Here is a 24,604-nt window from a genome sequence, read left to right on the forward strand (position 1 = left end):
AGCTTGTTGGACTCTTCAAGAGGGATGGAGGAATCGAACCCAGGTCGACCACATGCAAGGCAAATACCCTACCTGAGGTGCTATCACTCCAGTCCCAAATTTTTGTTAAAAATTTTAAAAAATCATCAATTCAGAGCAATAACTTCTCATATAATGCAAGGAGGAATAGTCTACCTATTTCAGAAAATTATTATTTTCCTAGAAAATTAAGCTCTCAGAGGGTATGGTGCAACCAACAGTTTAATCTGTACCTGTGAGGTGAGTGCATCAGAAGCCTAATGGCGCTTTCAGACTTCCAGATACCACCAAATTGCTGCTATGCCTTTGGCCAGACCCCAAAAACTTGAGGCAAAATTTACCAAGAAACTAAACGGCCAAAAGTTTGGTATGTGGGAAACACACCCACAAACCACTTCCCTCTCAGCTACATAATTGGACGCATGGCCTCTCTGGTTCCTGAACAAACTGCTTAACAGCCATGATCCCAGAGACTCAGAGACTAATCTCGGAACCCAGCAACTTTTGGCAGAGATGCGTCCGTCCCAGCAATGGACCACCCCAGTGGGGAAAGGGTGTTGTCCCTCCACCTCCTCCCCCTTGGTGGCTTGGTGGCCACCATCTTCCAGAGGCCATTGGACAGTCACGTTTCGGCCTGCAGTGACGAGACCTATATGGCCCCAAGGGATGTGGGTGGAGCTGGCCCTTTCCTCCCCACCCCAACGAGACCCCTATGTCGCTGCCTACAAACGGCCTCTCTGGCTCCTGATCAAGCTGCTTAATGGCCATGATCCCTGAGACTCAGAAACAAACATCAAAACCCAGCGGCTTTTGGCAGAAATGTGTCCAGTACCTGTAGTAAGTGACTGGTGCCAGGCAACCCCAGGTGGGAATAGGTTTTGTGCCTTAGTCTATTCCCCCTGGCGGCTCAGTGGCCACCATCCTCCAGAGGCCACTGGACAGTCAGGTTTGGGCCTCCAGTGACGAGACACGCGGGCCTTCACGGTTTGGGGGTGGAGCGGGCCCTTTCCTCCCTGCCCCAACAAGACCCCGAATTGCCACCTACAAGTGGCCTGTCTGGCTCCTGATCAAGCTGCTTAATGGCTGTGATCCCAGAGACTCAGAAACAAATCTCTGAACCCAGCAGGTTTTGGCAGAAATGCGTTCGGACCCCACTGTTGTTGGGCCACCACAGGGGGGAAAGGGTGCTGTCCCTTCACCTGCTCCCTGTTGGTGGCTCGGTGGCTGCCATCCTCCAGAGGCCATCAGACAGTCAGTTTAGGGCCCTCAGTGATGAGACACGTGCAGCCTAACAGGAGGGGGTGGAGCCAGCCCTTTCCTCCCCACCCCCAACAAGACCCCGAGTCGCCACCCACAAAGGGCTTCTCTGGCTCCTGATCAAGCTGCTTAACAGCCATGATCCAAGAGACTCAGGAACAAATCTCGGAACCCAGCAGGTTTTGGCAGAAATTCCTCCAGATTTTACTGTTAAAATTTCGGAATTCCAAAATCGCATGGCCACTAACCGCAGCCACATGACATGTGCTATTCATAACCAGCAATAGAAAATAAATTGTCTATGGTTGCCTTTTCAGCAGATCTGAGTGTTGGGGTAAAGTTGGGGTCTGTCTGGTGTTGAAATATTGAATGTAACCAAAGTAAAGAGAGAGAGTAATGTGGAAATCATCTGCCCCACAGGTAGGGGGAGGGTGAGAGACGGGGGGTGTACTGGGGTTTTTGGTGGTGGAAAATGGGCACTGGTGAAGAGACGGGTGTTCCATTGTATGACTGAGACTTAAACTCGAAAGCTTTCTAACTGCTCTCATGGTGATTCGATAAATAAAATTATAAAAAAGGAAAAAACTAATTTTTAGTATAACAAAAAAAGGAAGATTAAGCTCTCCTATGATCCAACATTCTACTGTATTTATTCAAGAGAAATGAAAACGTATGTCCACAAAACTTATATGTGGATGTTCAGAACAGCTTTTTTTCATATCAGCCAAAAGTTGAAACTTGCAAATGCCCATCAACAGGAAAATAAAACAGATTATTATATATTTGTACATTTCAACATGTTTATCCAATATAGACAATATTAGTCACCTAGACCAAATAGACTTGATTCATTCTGGCGTATCAAATGCAAGTAATTTCAACCTCATATATAACATGTTTCATAACCACAGTAGCCTTGCACGCTGTTAGCAGATTCAGATGGAGTCATGACTGATATTAGAATTATAAAGACACGTTATAGTAGACAGTTTATTGTATAGCTATAATACATTTAGAACAAATAAATAACAAGAAAGTTTTGAAGAAATTACTTAAGATTTTTCATTATACTTACATCCTTGATTTAGGTGAATTTGTTGAAATGCCAAATTATTGTCTATATTCATTTTTAAATAACTACAAAATAAATATTTATCATGTAACTATCAGTATAAAAAGTATACGTTCTCTCAGTATTACTCTGCTGTTTCCATGAGAGTAAAATTAATATTTAATTTACTTGACAATAAACTACTCAAATAAAGAAGACAAGGACATTCACTTAACTGAACAAAAACAAAAGTTGACAGCAACTTCACAGAGTGCTAAAAGGTAGGGTACAAGGATCATTGGGTAATCGCTTGATACAAAACTCACCCTTCCAGAAAACCTACCATCCCAGGACCACAGTTTGTTCCATCTGCCAGTGGCATGTGTTGAGTGCGACATCCCTTATGAACACCTTCTGCACTCGTACACCAGAGACGCCTGCATTGTTTCTGCAGAGTAACAAAAGGCAGCATGAAATAAAAATAATGCCTCCCAAAACCACCATATCAACTCAATACAAAGTAATGCTTTATATGTGTGTCTATATCACTTAATCACTTAATCACTTAACTTCCCGTTAGTCGTCGATTTGCTCGAGCGGGCGCCAGTAACGTCTCCATCTGTCCCTGTCGCGTGCTAGTGTAGCCCAATGGCATCTCTTCGCTCCGGGAACATGAAGGGCCTCAAACCGATCGTTCATGATCTTGACGAAGAAGTCTGACCATCTGGTAGGTGGGCGGCCACGCGGTCTTTTGACATCCCGTGGAATCCAATCAGTAACAGCTCTAGTCCAACGGTCGTCTTTAAATCTCATTACGTGACCAGCCCATCTGATTTTCGACACCTTGGCAAATGAGACAGCGTCCCTGATCCTTGATCGTCGACGGATGTCAGAACTCCGGATTCGTTCTCTCATTTGAGTGAAACGTGATATTCCAACCATAGCTCTTTCTATTCTTCTTTGGGAGACCTGAATAGCGTTCTCATCCTGTTTACGTAGGGCCCAGGTCTCTGAGGCATATGTTAATGCAGGAAGAACAGTGGAATCAAAGAGATGTGCCCGGAGCCGGAGGTTCTTCGTCCTCTTAGCTATTTCTTCGACGTTCTTGAAGGCGTTCCAAGCCGCTCTCTTCCTCCTGCGCAGCTCGGGTGCCAGGTCATTTGTCATGTTGACCTCTCGACCTAGGTAGACATAGCTGTTGCATTCGGAGATGGTCGTTCCATTGAGAGCGAATGGGGCGTCAGGAACAAGGCTGTTTCTCATAAACATTGTCTTCGTAAGATTCAGCTGTAGTCCTACCTTTCCACACTCACGGTCAAAGTCGGCCAGCATTTGTGCCGCTTGGCTGATGTTTGGCGTTATTAAAACAATGTCATCAGCAAAGCGGAGGTGGTGTAATTGCCAACCATCTACCTTCACTCCCATTCCTTCCCATTCCAGTCGTCACATGATGTTCTCGAGGGTGGCACTGAAGAGTTTCGGTGAAATGGTATCACCCTGCCACACCCCTCTCTTGACATCAACGATCACTTCTTTGTAGAATGGTGAGATCCTGGTAGTGAATCTGCAATAGAGCTCACGGAGGATCCTGATGTATTGGGCTTGAATGCCCTGATTGGCTAGGGCTTCAATGACCGCTTCCGTCTCAACAGAATCAAAGGCCTTCTTTAAATCAATGAACGTTAAGCAGAGCGGCATCTTGAACTCCCGAGAAACCTCAATGAGCTTGGTTATCGTGTGGATATGGTCGATGGTGCTGAATCCTTTGCGGAACCCTGCTTGCTCGGTGTGTCTATATACATTTCATTATTTCTTAGACACAGTGCCATACTTAGTTTTTATAACTTTTTTATTTTTATCAAACATCCTACAATCAGAGAAATCAGAGTAGAAAGTATTCGAGAAATCTTCCCTCTTTGTAGCAAATTTTTCTAAAGGACTTTGTGTTGTTAATAGTGAGTGTATTTATAATGTGCATAGAAACACTGTATAATGTATTCCTTTTTTCTATTTTGTGAATAAAATGTACACTTTCAACTTTTTTTTTTGCTTTTTTGGGGGGTCACACCCAGCAATGAACAGGGGTTACTCCTAGCTCATGCACTCAGAAATTACTCCTGGCAGTGCTCGGGGGACCATATGGGATGCTGGGAATCTAACCCAGGTTGGCCGCATGCAAGACAAAGGCCCTATCAGCTGTGCTATCACTCCAGCCCCTACTTTCAACTTTTAAGCAAAGGAATCTGAGACTTTCAGTCAAAGCAAAAATTCACAAAGGCTCACTGCAGCTATATAGTAGGTAATTCCCATCTCTTTGAAAAATAAATTCAGCTTCTAAGTTTACTAAGCTTCTAAATCATACAGGAAATACATTCATATTTTATAACAAAAAATTAAGGCCCGAAACTACCCTAGATCCATCCACAGAGCACCACCAGCCATCAGGTTCCTGTGTCCACTGAGCATGAAACTCCCATCAACTTGTCTATTTCCCACCCTTCATCAGATGAGCTCCGAGATTCCCTTTCTCTGCAGCAGCCCCCAGAAGCCACTGTCATGTAAAAACATCCTCATGCTAGCGGGGAGCTGCGAAATTCCCCAACCACAGGACTGTGTAAACCCCTCATGCACATGGGATTACACGTGAAAGGATGTCCGCGGGCTCTCCAAGCTGCTCTCTCTCGCCGCCCGTGTTCGTTGCACTCGAGAAGCTTTCCCAACCCGATGGCTGCTGCCTTGGATGGACGAAGGAAGAATGAAGGCCAAGCTGGCTGCTGATTAGCTGCTGTTTATTCATTCTCTCATCCCCCCCTCTCTCTCCACCCCCCCATGTCTCTCTCTCTCTAACCAGGCAATTCTTTTTTCACCCTGTATCCATCTCCTCTATCTCTCTGCTGTCTCTCCTTCTTCTTCAGTCAATCCATTCATCAGTCAATCCATCCATTTCTCCAACCATCAATACCCCAATCCAACAATCTCCAATACTTTCTCCCCCCAGCCCCTCTTTTATATCCTTTCACATGCCTTCCCAACCATGCCTCCCGACGGGAAGCGTGATCAAGAATGTTTTTCCAGAGTTCCCAACCGCCTGCAGCCCACAAGAGCAAAACAGGCCTTGGTGTGTTTCTCCTCTCCTTAGACCTGCAACTTAATTAGCATCCTTAATTCTTCTTCCTAATATTTACCATTCTATATGGACACAGTTTTAGACACTTTTAGGCTTATAGACTCTCCTGGGAACATCTTACCACAGACTCAGACTACAGTGCTCAGGACAGATCAATCATTCCTAACCCCAGCAGGGTCCAAATCTAGAGTTGACAGAGTTTGTCCATGACCAAGCATTAGGGCACTTTGGCAAGGCCCATTTTGATGCCAGGGAAGCTCATAGCTCACCGCTTGCCCTGGGTCCATCCAGTTCCACGTCAGGACCCTGCTTTTGGGGATCCAGGAAGTAAGGGCAGCTGAGGCTGAAGTCGAGAGAGCAGATGTCCAGGAGGTATATTAAAGGGAGTCAATCAACACCCAAGCCACAAGCTTGTCTTTTTAACTGTAATCCTGTGTTCATACAAAAAGCAACTGCTCTGAAATAATAACCATGCAAAAGACATTAAGGAGAAGAGAAAGACAATATTTACAGGTCAGAGTCTGATCAGGAGACAAAGGTAATTGACAGGTTGGGGGGCAATCAACAAACACAAGCTTCCACCAGCCAGGGAGGAATGGCAAACCAAAGTTATCCTACACTGTCCTTCCTAACTCACATGGTTAACACACTCCCAGTTCTTAGTGTGAGCCCACGATACTCATCATGACCCCCCTCTCCAGCCACTAGAGCATGGGATTTGACTCTACACCTGTTGGTCTAGAGGAGTGATAGCACAGAGGGTAGGGCATTTGCCTTGCACACAGCTGACCCAGCCGACATGGATTTGATTCCTCTGCCCCTTTCTGAGAGCCCAGCAAGCTACTGAGAGTATCTCGCCCCCACGGCAAAGCCTGGCAAGCTCCCCATGACATATTCGATATGCCAAACACAGTAACAAGTGTCACAAAGGAGACCTTACTGGGCCCGCCCGAGCAAATCAATGAACAACCGGAGGACAGTGACAGTAACTCCTTAAATAATTTAATTTTAATAAAAATATTTGAATTATTTTGATAATTATATTAAAGTTTTAATTTTCTGTGACTATTGGATAATATTTCACAGACATTTAGGTAATTAAAGATTTCTATAAAAAATATATTGTGTGCATCTGGAAAGATAGTATAGTGAGTACACATTTGCCTTTCACACAGCAAATCGAAGGTCATGTCTGGACTGCATACGATCCCCTGAGGACCCCCTGGAGTGATACCTGAGCTCAAGACAGGAGTCAAGTGCTCAAAACAGTAAACAAAATGGAAGTAATTTTCACATCTATAATAGTGCTGGCATATAGCAAGTATGATTTATTTTAAAATATGGGAAACTCTGGCAACTCAGGAAGTGGGACTCAATAAATGTTAATCGCTCTTTTCTGAAACTTCTGTAAAATATTACATTTTTCTAAGACTTAGAAAACTTGATATGTCAAGTACACTCTCTTTTTAAGAGAATAAATGTGCATTTTGAAATATATTCTAACTATAACTTTCAAAAAGCAACTTTTTAACAAAAAACAATTTTTCTTACCAAATAAGGACACACTTGTGATCCAGGACCAAACATAAGTTCACATTGCTTATTCACATCATATATCAATCCAGGAAGTTGAGAAGACAGATCATATACTCTTCCATTTGGTTTGTCAAGGAGGCATTCTCCATGACCAGTACTGTACCATGACAGAAAATAAACATCATTAGTCTGTACAGATACACTGAAATATAAAATTTTCTGTCATGTTTTCTGTAGTTCTACACTGTCAAAGATAATACCACTATTTTTTCATATTTTAAAGAATAAAGAACATTCTAGTAAGAAAAACCTCACAGTTTACAAAGGATTTATATGTATTTATTCTCATTTGAGATTCACAACGTCCTTGAAAGTTGTAATTTACAATGTATGATAAATAATAGTAAGAACAGACGCCATTGGGCTACACTAGCACGCGACTGGGACGAATGGAGACGTTACTGGCGCCCGCTTGAGCAAATCGATGATTAACAGGAAGTCAGGTGATCAAGTGATAAATAATAAAAATAAATTTAATCAGAATATAATTTACAAAATATGTATTACTGATTATGTTACAACACAAAAATAATGAAATTTCCAAAAGTTTTCTCTCTATTTTAAAGAGGTTTCTCAAGGCATATAACCAAGATATATGGTTGTAAATAAGTTATTTAGTCAAAGTTTTGTCTTCCGTAAATTGAAAGTGTAAAATCTTTTGGATTGCTATTAGAATAGTGACATTTTATACTTAAAAGAATTTAAAAAGTGGTTAGCTTCAGGGAAATTCGTAACTCCTAGCTTGTTGCAATATCCAGTCTCCAGAAATCTTTGTGAAAAAGTCATCCCAATTTGGTTAGTTCTGCAACAATATTTCACATTATGATAATTAAGAGAATTTTTTAAAAATTGTATTGGATGGAAAGACATATTGAATTTGTCCAGAAATTAATGCAACTTTTAAAATTCTGAAGATAAAATATTATCTAATACAAACTTAGCATGTTAAAACAATATCTCAGCTAGCCACTGCACAAAGCTATACACAGTCCTGATCAGCAAATGATAAACCCTATGCCTTTAAATAGGTTACCATAAGTATATTTAAAATAACTAGTAATTATAATTATGGTAGATTATGGTAGATATTGGAGCGATAGCACAGCGGTAGGGCGTTTGCCTTACAAGCAGCCAATATGGCCGACCCGAGTTCGATTCCTCGGCCCCTCTCGGAGAGCCTGGCAAGCTACTAAGAGTATCTCGCCCACACGGCAGAGCCTGGCAAGCTACCCGTGATGTATTTGATATGCCAAACACAGTAACAACAAAGTCTCCAATGGAGACATTACTGGGCCCGCTCGAGCAAATCGATGAACAATGGGAGGACAGTGACAGATATTATGAACATACATTTAAGGCATGGCCTCCTTTATTCTCATAATTCTCATAACAAGAGATGTAATAGAATCTACTGATGTGAGTTGGTAGTTAGAATATGCAAAAGAAATAAAACAACACTGTACTAAAACAAAAATAATCATCTGAAAATAAGCTTGGGCTTGTCTTTTGGACAAGTTTCAATAAGTAGGAAATATTCTTTGGATAAAAATAAGTTGAAGAATAGAGAAATCCGATATGAGACAGAAATGTGGCAAGAAAATCCGGATCTGCCATTTCTCTTCTGAGATGAGAAAGCTCTACCGAGAGCCTTCACAAGAATAGCTAAGCTAGAGTCTCTAACCCTGTGATCTTAAAGCATTATTTGAAACACTCATAGTTTTACTTGACTTTACTTCCTTCCAAGGAACCTCAAAGTTGAACCACTCAAGTGGTGTGTTGAAATACTGTCTTCGTAGTTTTGCAATGAAAATACATGCAAAAAAGCTGTAACTCTCATTATCTCCCCTCCCCCCTCAAACACACCACCACAAAATGTCATCATACAAAACTCTTAAAAAGCAACACTATCCTATTTTTTTCCTTTTGGTTTTTTGGAGCCACAGCTTGGGGTGCTCAGGTTTCACTCCTGACAGGCCCAGGGAAAAATATAGGGTATGAAGATCTAACCCAGGGAGCTGCATTTAAGTGCAAGGGCCCTACCCACTTTGGCGCTCAAGAAAGGTTTTAACAATAAAATAGGTCTGAGCTGTCTTCCAAGAAAAATTTAGAAGATAACATGCAACACAACCTTCTTTTAAAAGAAGGAATATTCATTTGCACAGTAAAACCAAGCTTAAATCTAGATAATAAAAACTAAATGAAAATTGTATTATTTTTTTAAAAACTTAGAAATTCAAAATATATAATATAATCACTTAAAATGATTTAACTAAGGTAACATAGATTCAGACTTACTCAAGGAATTCAGTGATATATTTCTGACTACATTTTGACCAGGTCCAGGGACTTGTGTGGTAATTTAAAGTTGGAGCCATTACATGGTACTGATTCTTAATTCCATATTCTTTACATTTAAAACTATCATCATGTGGCACATTGAATCTAAAAATAAAAATAAACATAATAGAAAAATGTGTATATTAGCAACAGATATAAATATGATACTATCCAAATTTATACTATCAATGTCTCCATGATGCATTCTAGGGTTACCTTAATATTTGTACATGTTCTCTGGACTATAATAACATTGATCAGTAGCAAAGTCTACTGGTTTAGTAAGAGACTAAAAAATTAAAAATTTGGATTCTAGATCATTTCATCACAGCACAGACATAATATTCATATAAGATTACCTACATATTTCAAAATTATTACCCTGGAGCTGGAGAGATAACACAGGGATTAAAGAACTTGATTGCATTCAGCCAACATGATTTCAACCCCAGTACCACATATAGTCCCCAGAGAATTTCATGAGTGATCCTGGAGCACAGAGGCAGGAGTAAGCCCCAAGCACATATGGTAGTAGTCCCCAAAACAAAAGCAAAAAATGGTCTATCTTAAGAGATATGTGCTGAGAGGCAGGTAAAGGCAATATTGCCAATAAATTACAGACCAGTGACTGTTAATACAGTATCAATAAAATTTATTTAATTCAAAATATAATTCTAAAGTATCCACCTATTTTATGTGAAGATGTTCAAGAATTTTTCTGATCTATTTCAATAAGTTATGATAGCTTGAAATAAAATATTCTAAATGGGCAAACAATTATTTACTATAAAGACATTAAATAACACATTGATAGGAAACAAATTCTATGCACTTTTGAACATATAAACTTGTGTTTTAAAGCATTATTTAAATAATCTGATTCGGGTTCTTTTCTGTGAGATCTGTGTTAAAGTCAGCCTTTTATAATTAAACTACTTAGCTATATTCTAAAGATAATGATTTTCAAGGAAGAAAATAAATTCCTAATATGATTTTCTACTTTGGACAAACTGGCAGGTTACTGAATGTAGCCTGCCCACAGGGCAGAGTCTGGCATACGCCCCTTGGCGTACCCAATATGCCAAATACCAGTAACAATGATGTGTCTCATTCTCCTAAAATAGCCTTGAATATAATCTCAGGGCTAGGATGAAGGAGACGTTACTGGGGCCTGCTCGAGGCAATCGACGAATAACAGGATGATTTGTGATTTTTTTTGTGATGATTTTCTATAAGCACAGTCTTGAAAGTGACAAATAATATTTTCCAAATGTTACTGCAATATATCTACAGGCCTCTGATTTGATCCTTATCCTATCCCTCATTATAAAAAAGAAATTAAAATTTTGAGTATAGGATGAGGTATAACCATGTCAAAAGTGAACTATAGAGGTAGTATTTCAGTGAAAATGATCTCCACTTAAATTATCTCAACTGAATAATGATGTCAAAACATGACCAGAAAAAGAAAATGCTCTCAAACTAAGATAACACTATCTTTCATTCATTATCAACAGAAAACCAAGAACACAGGAATATTAATTTCCTTAAATATCTTTAGAGTTATTTTTCAGAAGATGAATTTTATAAAAACTTATGATTTTTTATAAAGTAAAAAATTACAGGAAATCATACATCTATTATTAGAACTGCAACTTTTTAATAATGCAGAAATTGAATCCAAGATTTTTACAAAGAAACAAAATGCAAACAATAAAAATCTGAAAACTTTTGTAAGTAGAAAATTCACCTATGGTACATATTTTGCTGGGATTCTACATTATACAATTAAGAAATAGCATTACAAAAATGGGGGTGGGGGCAGAATTTCTCAGAACCAAGAGTCACTGTATTCCTTCCACCAATGTGATAAAGAACAGTATCTGATCATGTATATGCTAACAAGGGATAGAGGCCAGAAGCACTTGTCAAATAATCCAAACAGTAAACGAAACAAAGTAATTCCTATATTCTAGATATTTTCTTGGTTTACTGATCTATGAAGCCCGTCTGATACAACATAGTTCAAGGAGGATCCAAAGTTAGCATTTCAGGGGTAAAGATGAAAATAACACTTTCTAAATAAGCACAAATACTAACTATTCAATTTAAAACAGAATTTCAGGCACTCTACAGTGATAAATAAAAGGCACATTCCTCAGGTGACTTCCGGTACTTACACATGCCCCAGTTCATGAGCTATTGTAAAGGCAGCACTGAGTCCATTTTCTTCACTGACAGAACAGCTGCGTAAAGGATCACACAGGGTACCTAATTCTGCTAAACCTGAAAATTTTAACATTTGTATTTCATCAAAATTGGAAATGATACCAATATTATATACGAATAGCTAAATTTTAAGATACTTACCATGAATATAAGAAAAATTGGAGAGGTTAGCTATTAATGCTGCATAAATATTTTATAAGGTAAAGAAAATATGATTTGTAGTTGAAATATTTTAGCAAGATTTTTGATGGATTTTTAAAGAAAATATTGTTAAAAAACATAAAATGAACACAGCGGGTAGGGCATTTGCCTTGCAAGTGGCCAACCCAGTGAGCCCAGGTTCGATTCCTCCGCCCCATCTTGGAGAGGCCAGCAAGCTACCAAGAGTATCTCGCCCACACAGGAAAGCCTGGAAAGCTCCTTGTGATGCATTAGATATGCCAAACACAGTAAAATGTCTTACAATGGAAACATTACTGGCCCGCTCGAGCAAATCAATGAACAACAGGAGGACAGTGCTACAGTAAAAGAACAAATCAATAATACTAAAGTTTTAGGTTACATCAATGTTACTAATAGTTAAGGGATTATTAACCAGCACATACAAGATATTAGTAGAATTGTACAACAACAAAAAAAAATCCTTCAACCCCATAAAAAATGGGGAGAAGAAATGAACAGAAGCTTCCTCAAAAAAAGAAATACAAATGGCGAAAAGGCACATGAAAAATGGTCTACATCACTAATCATACAGGAGATGCAAATCAAAACAACAATAAGGTATCTCACACCAGAGACTGGCGTATGTCAAAAAGAACAAGGACAACCAGGGCTGGCATGGATGTGGGGAAAATGGGACTCTCTTTCATTGGTGGTGGGAATGCTGACTGGTCCAGCCTTTTGGGTAAACAATATGGGCATTCCTTCAAATACCAGAAATTGAGATTCCATATGACCCTGCAATACCACTTCTGGGAATATATCCTGAGGGTTACTAATAGTTACCTATTAGTAACTGAGGGTGCAAAAAGGCACAGTAGAAATGACATCTGCACTTGTATGTTCACTGAAACACTGTTCATAATAGCCAGAATCTGGAAACAACCCGAGTGTCCAAGAACAGACAACTGGTTAAAAGAAATTTTGGTACATCTACACAATGGAATATTACATAGCGGTTAGGATAGATGAGGTCGTGAACTTTGCTTGTAAGTGGATGGACATGGAGAGGATCATTCTAAGTGAAATGGGTCAGAAAGAGAGGGGCAAATATAGAAGGACTGCACTCATTTGTCAATAAAATAACATGAAATGAGACTGACACCCAGGGACAGTAGAGACAGGGCCAGGGATGTTGTTCCATTGCTAGAAGCCTGCCTCATGAGCTGTGGGAGAAGGCAGCAAGAATTGAGAAGGGATCACTAAGTCAGTGATGGTTGGAAGGATTATTCAGGATGGGAGAAGTGTGCTGAAAGTAGATAAAGGACCAAACGTGATAGCCTCTCAGTATCTGTACTGTAAACCATAATGTCCATATGCCACAGAGGCAGTGGGAGGGGTGGGATATGTGGGGGATTCTGGGGATATTGGTGGTGGAATATGTGCACTGGTGGAGTGATGGGTGTTTGACTAAATTGTATGACTAAAACTCAAACAAGAAAGTTGTCACTGTATCTCACCGTGATTCAAAAAAATGTTTATATATACATATATTTATATATGTTGTATATATAAACACAAATTTAAACAAATATTGTATATCACACATTATGCTCTAACATTCAAACTTTTCAAAAATTAAACTAAAATCAAAGAAAATAATAGCATGTAGGTTAGAGAGTATCAAACAAAACTTCAATGATACAAGATATAATATAGGAGATAGCTTTAGTCAAAGTTAATTTAAAGCACAATTAGTGATAAGGCAGAAAAATCACAAAAAATATAAGCTAAAAATATGCAATTTTAACATTAAAAGTGTAACTGTAGATTATTTGTATCTGGTCTACATAGCTAATGACAGAAAGTGAGACTAAAAACAAGATGAGAAAAAAATAAGATATTAACAGAATCATCCATGAGTGACAATTCATAGAATTGTCTACCTATTAGAAAATAACAAGAGAGCAAAGTAAGAACTTAACATAGGCCATCTACCTATATCAATAAAGTTCTAAATCTGACAATCATTCATGGCTAATCATGGCTATTTGTATTAATGTTTTGCTTTAAATTTGTATAAAGTTTGTTCTATATACTTAGAATAAAGCTAATAATATTAGTTATTATTCTCTAAAAAGTGTAGCCTCATATTACATAATCTTTGAAATTAAAATTTATAGAATCTGCGTCAAATACTAGTGTCATACATAATCAAAAGAAATATAAAATGATAAAAGCATACAACAAAACTAATTTAATAAACAATTACATAAGCAATTTTTATACCATAACTTACCTAATGTGTCACATTTCTCTTTAGATCCACAAATGTCTTCCCTGAAGACAAAATATTTTTCAGTATTTTCAGAAAATATTACTATTCAAAATTAAAATAAAGCATTCGATGATAATCACCCAAATGAACTTCTAAAAGTCAGTTTTTATAGTCTCAGTAATTTTAAATGTAGAGTATATAAATAATATAGATGTATATATGGAGTATATCAATACCATTTGAGTATATCAAGAAATAGGTGTTATGTAAAAGTTACTGTGTACTGTTAAAGGTCTGATCAATTTAATGGAAAGCTATCTATATTTTCACCTCTGCTTTTATGTATAATACCCTTTTAACCTGTTACCTACCATCTTTGTTGCTTAACCTCTAACTGCAATTTAGAATTATGGACAGATGGTAGACTACAGTGTATAAAGTCAACTTTGTGTCCTCAATTTTGAAAAGAAGAAAAGAACGTAAATAATATACCAGTTATTTCAAATAAACTAAGTTTTCATTTCAGGAATTTAGAACTCTGGAATTATGAGTTTGACCACTTAGTGAAAGATGTATTTCCTTTGGTCAGTCAACCAAACAAATAAATAACAAATATAAGTTCTAAATATTCTGGTAGAATCAATGTTATTAAAACAAAGTTATGAATTCATAATGTACAGCAGTGTTTGTAAATGGCACCACTAATCTTTATAAAAGCAGAAATTTTTCCTTCTATAATAGATGAGGAAAATCGTAGTAGAAGCCCAGTAATTCATCAGACCAAAGAATTTATTTTAAGTTTTAATTTTAAATGTAGGAAAATGAATAATCAACTAAATCTAAAAACTCTTTCCAAGTGCCTGAAAGATCAAGTGGGGAAAAAACAAAACCTTTTCTCAGTTCATTAGTTAATTCCAAATATTTTTCCAAGTTCTCTTATTCTGTCACGAATAGAAGTCAACCATTCTTATTAGACCAAAACTATTATTTAGCAGCCTACTGTTGCTGATTTCATAAGGAGTCAGCTAGCAATCTGATCAGTTTTTAAGGTCTCATTCAAAGTATATTTAACAATACAAGTTTAAATAAAACATTGCCACATATTTTGGTAAAGGATTAGGTAATTAGAAGCACTGGTGGTCATTAAGGAAAGAAAAGATAAAGACCAAAACGTTATTTGTAAAACTGTACCTAGTGATAAGAACAGCAGTATCATGGTGGGAAGGGTGAGCATCATCAAAAATATTCTGCGTTTGTTGCCATGAACAAAAGTTGCGCAGTGTGGTAGCCGCATTAAAACTGATGACTGGTCCTTCCTACACACACACACATACATACATACACACACACACACACACACACACACACACACACACACAAAATAAATCAATATTACATTAAAACAAAAATCTGGTCTCTTTTCCAAGTCTGTTAACATCCATACAATTTTTCAAATAGTTTTTTGTTTGTTTATTTTGGGCCACATCTACAGTGCTAAAGGGGATACCCCCGGTGTAGTGTTGGTGCCTCTTCTGCAAGTGCTCAAGAGATGACGTGGTGCAGGATTGAATTTGAGATCCTACATGCGCTTGGTCCTTGAACTATTTTCTTGGCCTATCTAACAGTATTTTCACAGGCAAGTGAAATTGTATCATCTTTTTGATACCAAACATATTTAGTATTCTTAAAAAACTGTGATCAAATCTAAATCTAATTTGACATCTTATTCTAACAATTCAATATGTAACTCATTTCTAAAACTTAGCCTATTTAAGCTAGTTCTTGAAGACCTATTCTCCCTTAAATATGCATCTCACTATTTGTCATTTGTCATTAGTTGTCTCTATGTATCTTTACTTGTTTTTCCACTCTGGACAACCCTATGTTTTATTTGAATACATCATCTCTTTCTCTTTCCTTATGTCTTTCTAAATAAGTTTCATCAATTAGAACTATCATTTGGGGGATGCTTAGATGATCCTTGACCCCAGGATTTAGAGAGGAGACAGACGGAGAAGGAAGGAAATCAAGGGAAGAGGAGAAGGGGAAGTAATGGGCTAATAGACTTAAGTTATACCAGTGATAAGAGTGAGGGGTACAGCCATATACCCAAAACACAAATTCAATAAAACTGAAAACACAAGATCTAGGTGGTAATCACTGAAACTCTGAAGTGTGCCTATCAAGTTGGCAGTCAGGGATGGAATTGGAGTTGGTATGGGGAGGGAATCTGGAAACACTGATGGAGTGAAGTTGACACTGGTGGAGATATCAGTGTTGCACTATTTTATACTAAAATGCAACTATCAGTAACTGTATATTTAATAAAAACTGAAACTATCCTGCTTCACAAAAAATTAATTAAATAAGAGTTAATTAAGGGCTGGAGCGATAGCACAGCGGTAGGGTGTTTGCCTTGCACGCAGCCAACATGGCCGACCCGAGTTCGATTCCTCCACCCCTCTCGGAGAGCACGGCAAGCTACCGAGAGTATCTCGCCCGCACGGCAGAGCCTGGCAAGCCACCCATGATGTATTCGATATGCCAAACACAGTAACAACAAAATCTCCAATGGAGACGTTACTGGGCCCGCTAGAGCAAAATAAGAGTAAATATATTTTATATCCATTGAAAATAAGCCATAAAAGGTAACAATGCTTTTAACCTTGATATTTTAATTATTGTCACTGCCTCAGTTGTCATTACATTTTATTTCCACCACAACAGAATAAAAGAGTTCTCACTTCCTTTCAAATCTAGTTTAGTGTATATTTCAAAAATTTCATTTCTGAAGAGTTTCATGATCAATATATATTTGCACTTTAAAAGTTCTCTATAAATAATATCAACAAATTTACACACATTTCTCACCTGTTCATTATGAATTACAACTAATTTCACAATTACGATGTTTATAAGATTTCCAATACTTGAGTCCTTATAGATTGCTGCAACCTGCAAGGAAAAATATATAGAACAGATATCTAAAATGAATAGTTTTTTCTCAAAATAACACTGAAATCAGTGCTAAATCAGTTGAATTGCACATTTAAGAACACTTTTTAGCTGCACTTCTAGGACATTTTTATTGGATTCTGATGCTCAGAGTACAGACCTTACAAATTTAATCAGGAGCTCTAGCATTGTAGACCAAGCATCAATATCTTTTAAAGTTCCCCACTGTTTTTAAAAATTCCATTATGAAGTTGAGTTTGAGAACTAGCGGGTAGGGTGTTTGTCTTGCACGTGGGCGGCTGACCTGGGTCCGATCCCTAGCATCCCATAGGGTCCCCTGAGCACTGCCAGGAGTAATTCCTGACTGCAGAGCCAGCAGTAACCCCTGAGCAGTGCTGAGTGTGACCAAAAAGCAAAACCAAACAAAAAACGAAAAGTGACTGGTCCAAAGATATGGTGCTGTAGATCAGAGATCACTTGCATTGCAAGAAAAGGGTGACACGTTTAAATTCCTAGTGTACCACCTGCAACAAACATGATCCTGGCTGCCCTGATGTTTGAGTCTAACAGTAATATTGACTGCAATCCCTGAGGCTGCAAGTGGTTCCAGTCTCAGAACAGCAAGGTGTGTATTCAAGGCACCACCAAAAGGAGAATAACCCTTAGCAAGTATCACAATGTAATTTGATGTGTGAGCTTCCATGACCAAAAGTATAATTATTGGCAAGCATGTTGTGTGAACATCACAATGAGCCCTGACAAGTCCAGAGCTAAAGATGTCCAGAGCTAAAGATGTGCAAATACCACAGCCAGGTATGTATAACCTCTAGTCATCAGTATCACAACCAAAATGAAATAAGGTGTGTGTGTGTGTGAGAGGGTGCGGGGAGGGGAAGAGGGAGTTATAAGACACACTGGCTGCTTGGCAGCTGCAGGAGTTCTTGACTCCTTGATCTCTTTCTCCTCTGATTCACTCTTTGTACATAGGAACACAAGCAGTTGTTTTGTATTAACCTTGATCTGGCCACTTTGCTGTGTTTATTGTTTCTATTGAAATTCCCCCCTCCCCACCCTGCACCCTGTATATATATAATATATATGTATATATATGTATATAGAGCCCGGCAAGCTACCGAGAGTATTCGATATGCCAGACACAGTAACAACAAAGTCTCCAATGGAGACGTTACTGGGCCCGCTCGAGCAAATCGACGATCAACGGGAGGGCCTTTACCTTTACCTTTACCTATGTCAACTGCAAATAATGACATTTTAAATTCTCTGTTCCAATTTGGATCCCCTTGAGATATAATTTTCTTGCCTGATTGCTGTAGCCAAAACTTCTAATACTGTATTGAATGAAAGTGGAGAGAGTGGACATCTTTGTCTTGTACCTGATCTCAGAAGGAGCTCCTGCAATGTGTAACGGATGCTTCCACCACCACCATCCACACACACATTTATTCCAGACTTTTCTAAAGCTATGCTGTGAGGTAGAACTTTTATAGCTATGTAACAAACTTTGTGTTAACCAAATAAAGACTTTTAGATATCTATGGGCCTATGATAATCCTTTTAGTTAGCTATCTTACTGGTCCGTTAGATTTTTTTCACTAAAAGAGTAGTCAGCAGGGTTTATTTGTGAACATAAATTTTCAGATTGAAGAATGGTAAGTTAAAACTTAAGATTATTAAATCACCACACACAGGTACTACTTATTCCCATATGCAGTTCACTTTTACGTGAAGTAAGGCTTTCTGAGATGGCAATAAGAACTATTAAGACACAAAATTAAGAACTGATTATTAGTCTTATTTTTCTAAGAAAAGGAATGCTTTCATAGTTAACATCAGAGACTCATTAAATAATTGATCATCTTTGGAAGTGGGTTTATATAATTTTTTTCTCAATTTCTTCATTCTAATTGAGGTACTAATTACTTTTAATCACAATGTCCAGTGTATTGAGTTAATATTTTTCATGTGCTGTTAGGGTAGGTTGTAGAAGACAGTTGTTTTAAAAAACAAAACCTCCATAGTTTAGGAAATATTGAATTTAAAATGTAGACAGTATCATCATAGATACTTAATAAACGTTGGTATATGCATACACACACATGTTAAATATGTAAGAGAGAAATTATCACAGCTTTGACTGAACTGTTTGGCACAGTCATTTCTCCCCACCATGAGGCAAATCACAGAAGAATCCAAATCCTTCAAAAATGCCAGACCAGATTTCTAAGGTATCTTGATGTTCTATAAAGTCATATATAATATGCTGCTATAACTACATGTTAAGTAACTATGAATTATATTTATTAAATATATTTAATTTACCTATTGTTTAACTGCTTGTTTTCATGGTATAGAGAATGTATATTTCTGAGTTATAGTCCCAGGAAACTGAGGCACCACAGCAGTAGCATTTCGAGTGCTGGTTGTTACAAAGGATGATCATTTTGCTCCCCAGGTAAGAAATTCCCCCCTCCCCACCCTGCACACAAACTAGAAAATGAGGAAGAAGGAAGCTAGATCCTTCCACCCCGCTGCTTGGTCTCACTCCACCCTGATACTAGTAAACTGAGGCAGCACAGCAGTAGAATTGGGGGCTCTGATTCTTATTCAGGATCGCCATCTTGCCCCCCAGGTCAGGATCCCCACTGCCTGCAAATCACATACAGTTGGCCATTTCTCACTTCTTCCTATTTTACTATGCGCATACAAAGACATCCTAACCCTAGTCATTGAGCCACACAAAAACACACAAGAAAAACACAGGAAAAAATTCCAGAGTGCAAAAATCATAATGGGAAACCAATGAGGAACCCCACCAGATTTAGTGAGAGAATATGGTAGCCAATAAAAGCAAGTAATATAAATTCTCTGACAAGAACTTTAGAGGAGAAATGCTGAGGATGCTTAAGGAGCTCGAACAAACAATGGAAAAAAACTGACAATAAAACATAAGAAGATGAAGATAGAAATGAGGGCACTATAAGTGAAAGGGAAAAACTGACGCCATGACAGGCATCAGAAATGAGAAAAATCAGGTAAGTCTTAGGCTCAGTTCCCGGAACTGAAAGAGAGTCCGTTTCCCAGCAATCCAACAATAAAACTAGCCAACCTGAACCCACCTGGCAAAGTTCCTGGGCTCAGCAAGTGGGCTCAATGAATCAATTCTCACAGTACCCCAGAAGCTGCTTTTTGTGGACCCTAAAAAAATGAGAAGTCTATATAATCATAAAATTGGTACCGATACTGGAAATTATTGTTTAATTGTTGCCTAACCACTGTTACCCTAGACACTTGCAAAACACCTTTGGTAACAGATTCTTTCTGAAACAAGAAGGCATGTATGTAATCAAATCCTGTATAAACTGCTTGCTGCCTGAAGTTGAGGTCGCTATCAAGAGAGATCACTCTGTGGGTGAATAGTCGACTCCAGTATACTGGAATAAAATTCCTATTGTTTTTGCATTATGGTATTCATGTCTCTGTCCATCTTATGGAGCTATGTTCTGTGCCATATAAACATCTGTGGGAATCATCTCTTCCATTTCATTCTTTAAGGTCAATGTGTCCCTACTGAGTTTTTGCCTAGCTAGTATATCCAGCATAGAGTGGAGCGTAAAAGTTGCTTACTTCTAGGCAACAGAAATAGTACTGTGAGTAGGGCACTTGGTTGATATGGCTCTATACCTGGATCCCTGGCATATGGTCTTCCAGGCATCACCAGGAGTGACCCCTGAGCACAGGTAAAGGTAAAAAGGTAAAGGCCCTCCTGTTGATTGTCGATTTGCTCGAGCGGGCCCAGTAACGTCTCCATTGGAGACTTTGTTGTTACTGTGTCTGGCATATCGAATACTCTCAGTAGCTTGCCGGGCTCTCCGAGAGGGGCGGAGGAATCGAACTCGGGTCGGCCATGTTGGCCACTTGTAAGGCGAACGTCCTACCCGCTGTGCTATCGCTCCAGCCCTGAGCACAGAACCTAAAATAAACCTTAAGCATCACCTGGTATGGCCCCAAATACAAAAACAAAATCACATACTATTACAATGCTTCAATATCTTTCTTCAGATCTATTGGAAGTTGACTTAAACATTTTGAGGAGCCATCATTAGGGGCATGTATGTATTTTATTCAGTATATATGATCATTAAATAATGCCCTACCTGTCCCTCATAATCTTTTTAATAGTGAAATCTATGATATCTGACATATGTATGGTGATCACAACCTTTTTAAGGCAATTGTTTGCCTGAAAGAGTTTCCCAGTCTTTGACTTTGAATCTGTGCTTCCCATAACAGTTATGTCAGGTATGTCTCTCATACAAAGCAAAAACTTAGGTTTAGTTTTTTAATTCATCCTGCCATTCTGTGCCTCTTGGTTGCCAAGTTCAGGCCATTGATATTAGGTGAGATTATTGAGATATTGAAACTTTTTGCTATAGTTTTCTAGAAATTATAAATGTAAAGTGTTTTTTTAAAAATTATCAGGTTAACTAATGCTCTTGTAAAGTTGGTTTCAATAGTATAAACATCTTACGCTGTTGCCTGTTCATGAAGCATTGTATTATTTCTTCAGATATGAATGATAACTTATCTGGATACTCTGAATGGAATATTGATTTCATTGGGTTTGTTTGATGCCATATTCCATAAGTATTGTTTCCTGGTGTATAGATTCTCATCTGATACAAGTGCTGCAAACTTTATGAGATCCTTTGTAAGTAAGTTCTTTCCTTGGTCTTGCTAACTTTGGGTATCCTATCTCCGCCTTTGGCTTTTTGCCATGTTAAATTGTCAAGTTAAATGTCATGTTAAATTGGCTTTTTGTCATATTGCAACTTAGAGGTTTTATATTTGGATTTATTTTGATTGGGACCATTTGAGTTTACTAAATCTGAGAACATGCAATCTTTAACTCTAGAAAATTCTGAGTTATTACTTCAGTGATTCCTATTATTCTTATATTTTTCTTCCTGAACATCCCATAACACTCATGTCTTTTCATATTAATTTTTCCCCATCTCCTCCTCTTTACAGAGGCTTCCTTAATTTTAGCTTGACCTTGCTGATTCTTTCCTCACCACCTGCCATTCTGTTCCCTTTGTCAGACTCTGCATATCTGTCAAAGATTCATTGTCCATATTCATGAGGGTCTGTCTCTGGGCTCTTTATTCCACTGGTCTGAGAATCTGCCTTTACTCTGTACCATGGTTTTAACTACTAAAACTGTACATTTTACTTCTTATATTATTTGTCAACTTATTCCATAATTTTTGGAATGTTCTTTCTTTTTAATATTTTCCTATCTTCTATTGTTTATTCCCTATATTCTGTTGTTTATTTATGGTTTCTGCCCTAAGATCACAAATGTATTCTTCAGCTTTGTCACTATACTACTGAGGCCTTTAAAAAGCTTTTTATTCCACCCACCTTATTCTTCAGTTGTGTAACTTTTGATTGAAGTTTTCTCACTTTCACTCTTTCACTCTCATACTTTCTTGTGCTTTACTAATTACTTGTACTATCATTTTGTGTGTGTTGCTCATTAAACATCTACATCTTGGTGTCTCTAAAGTCATTGTCTGATATTTCAGAGACCTAATTTGTGCTGGTAGAACATTTAGAACTATTTTCTTCATTCATTGAGTTTAGTTGGCTCCTAAGCTGCTCCTCATTGTGTCTCTTGTGTTCTGGGTGCTGGGATGAGGTTCCAGTTTTTTAAGTACCCAATGCCTCATGCAACCTTGCTCAGCTTTTTCTTAACGCTGACACTGGCTGCCCAAAAAGAGAGAGGAAGAGAAAGAGAGAGAAGTAAAACACCTCCCATAGAGACAGGCAGGGGGTAAGGGGTGGAGGGTGATGGGAAGGAACCTGGGGACACTGGAGCTGGAGGGATGGTGATGGAAAACTGTATGACTGAAATTCAATCATGAACAGCTTTGTAATCTATCTCACAGTGATTCAGTAAGTTTTTTAAAAATATACATACATGCATATATATATATATATATCTTTTTTGAAAGAACAGAATAAAATAAATTACACACAATGAAAAAAGTAGTTATTTTGAATGTAGGGAATTGTCCCTCCCAAAATGAATATGAAAAGAGTGATCCCTAATGGCTTTGGGGATAAGGCTTTGGGGGAGGTGCTGTCTTTTGTAGTTGTCTGGTGCCATCTAGTGTTAGAATTCCCAGCACAGGATACTTTATGCTTCCATTACCAATGACTGCACAAACTATCTTTTCTTTGTTTATTACTTTTTCCTTTTTTTCCTTTTTTTTATTTTTTAATTGAAGCATGGTGATTTAAAAGATATTCATGGGCATGATTGCTGGGGCCGCATGCACAGAAAACCAACCCAGAGAACTGCAAGAATCCCCTGCTTCTCCCCCACCCCCCACCCCTGCCAGCACCTAGAGGCAACCCCCAGTAAGGTTTAGGACTGCATCAGAAGCGGGGCTTTAATCCAACTCAGGCACCAATGTAGCCAACTCCCTCAGCAATGGTGGGCATGGCCTCCGTGGTGGCCACAGTTATTGTCCCCTTTCCCACCGCTTTGGACTCACATCTCAATCACCATTACCTAACTCTGAGAAGGACAGCCTGGCTGTCACAAACACATTACACCTATTCCAATCTCACCAAAATAAATGTGAACACAAGAAACTTAACAAGCCTAATATTAAAGAACACATCCTCTGAAGCTACACTAGGGGATTCGCATAACTCACAGAGGAGCACCAAAGAGGAAGTTAGTATTCTAGAAGGGGGAAAAAAGGAGACCACCATTGCCTGACCACATCCAGAATCCTTTCTCACAGTGAGAGGAGGACACTGATAGTGAACTGGAGGGTCTCACCTCCGTACTACTACAGCAACATGAACAAACAGTACAGATCCCCACTACGTGTGGATGAAGAAAAGAGCCCAAAAGACTGAATACAGAATACCAACAAATACAATCTCTCCAATAAAAAGTTCAGAGATAAAATGTTGAGGATGTTTGATGAACTCAACGAAAAAGTGGAACAGATATCCAGTATATTAAAGGAGGACATGAAAGAAACAGTGGAACAGACAGCCAATAAAATACAGGAATAAATGAGAGCTGAAATGAGAAAGTTACAAACAGAAACGTCACTAATAAAGAATTCAGCAGATTTTAAATTAAAAACTCAGTAGGTGCCCTCAATAGGAGAATGACAACATCCAAAGACAGAATCGGTAAACTTGAAGATGAGCTACAGAAAGCACACAGGGAACAACATGCAATGGGAAAAATCTCAAAATAGATCTAGGATGAATCAAAAACCTAGGGGAGGAACTCAAGAAAAACAACATAAGAATTATTGGAGTATCCGAAGAACAGGGAGGCAAACCCAACGAAGTTGCAACAGTTAAAGATATCATTGCTGAGAAGTTCCCAGAGCTAGAGAATGCAGGCCTCCAAATCCAAGGAGCCTGAAGGATACCAGGTAAAAGAGATCCTAATAAAAAATTCCAAGATATAATATAATCTGAACGATGAATACTACAGATAGAGACATAATACTGTAAGCAGCAAGGTCAAAGAAGGAAATCA

At 38.4% G+C, this 24,604-nt stretch overlaps 1 protein-coding gene across 1 annotated transcript in view; it reads right to left on the minus strand.

Moving 5' to 3' along the window:
* Positions 1-24,604, minus strand: part of ADAMTS20 (ADAM metallopeptidase with thrombospondin type 1 motif 20) — a 238,054-nt gene that overhangs the window by 143,918 nt on the left and 69,532 nt on the right. Inside the window, exons 5-11 of the mRNA XM_056117833.1 lie at positions 16,924-17,007; positions 15,244-15,368; positions 14,074-14,114; positions 11,567-11,672; positions 9,345-9,491; positions 7,005-7,146; positions 2,670-2,774 (exon numbers count right to left, since the gene is read on the minus strand). Of these exons, the coding sequence (XP_055973808.1) occupies positions 2,670-2,774; positions 7,005-7,146; positions 9,345-9,491; positions 11,567-11,672; positions 14,074-14,114; positions 15,244-15,368; positions 16,924-17,007 (750 nt within the window). The remainder of the gene's footprint in view (positions 1-2,669; positions 2,775-7,004; positions 7,147-9,344; positions 9,492-11,566; positions 11,673-14,073; positions 14,115-15,243; positions 15,369-16,923; positions 17,008-24,604) is intronic.

This window comes from Sorex fumeus, unplaced genomic scaffold (assembly GCF_029834395.1).
Source record: "Sorex fumeus unplaced genomic scaffold, SorFum_2.1 ptg000036l, whole genome shotgun sequence".
Lineage (NCBI taxonomy): Eukaryota > Metazoa > Chordata > Mammalia > Eulipotyphla > Soricidae > Sorex > Sorex fumeus.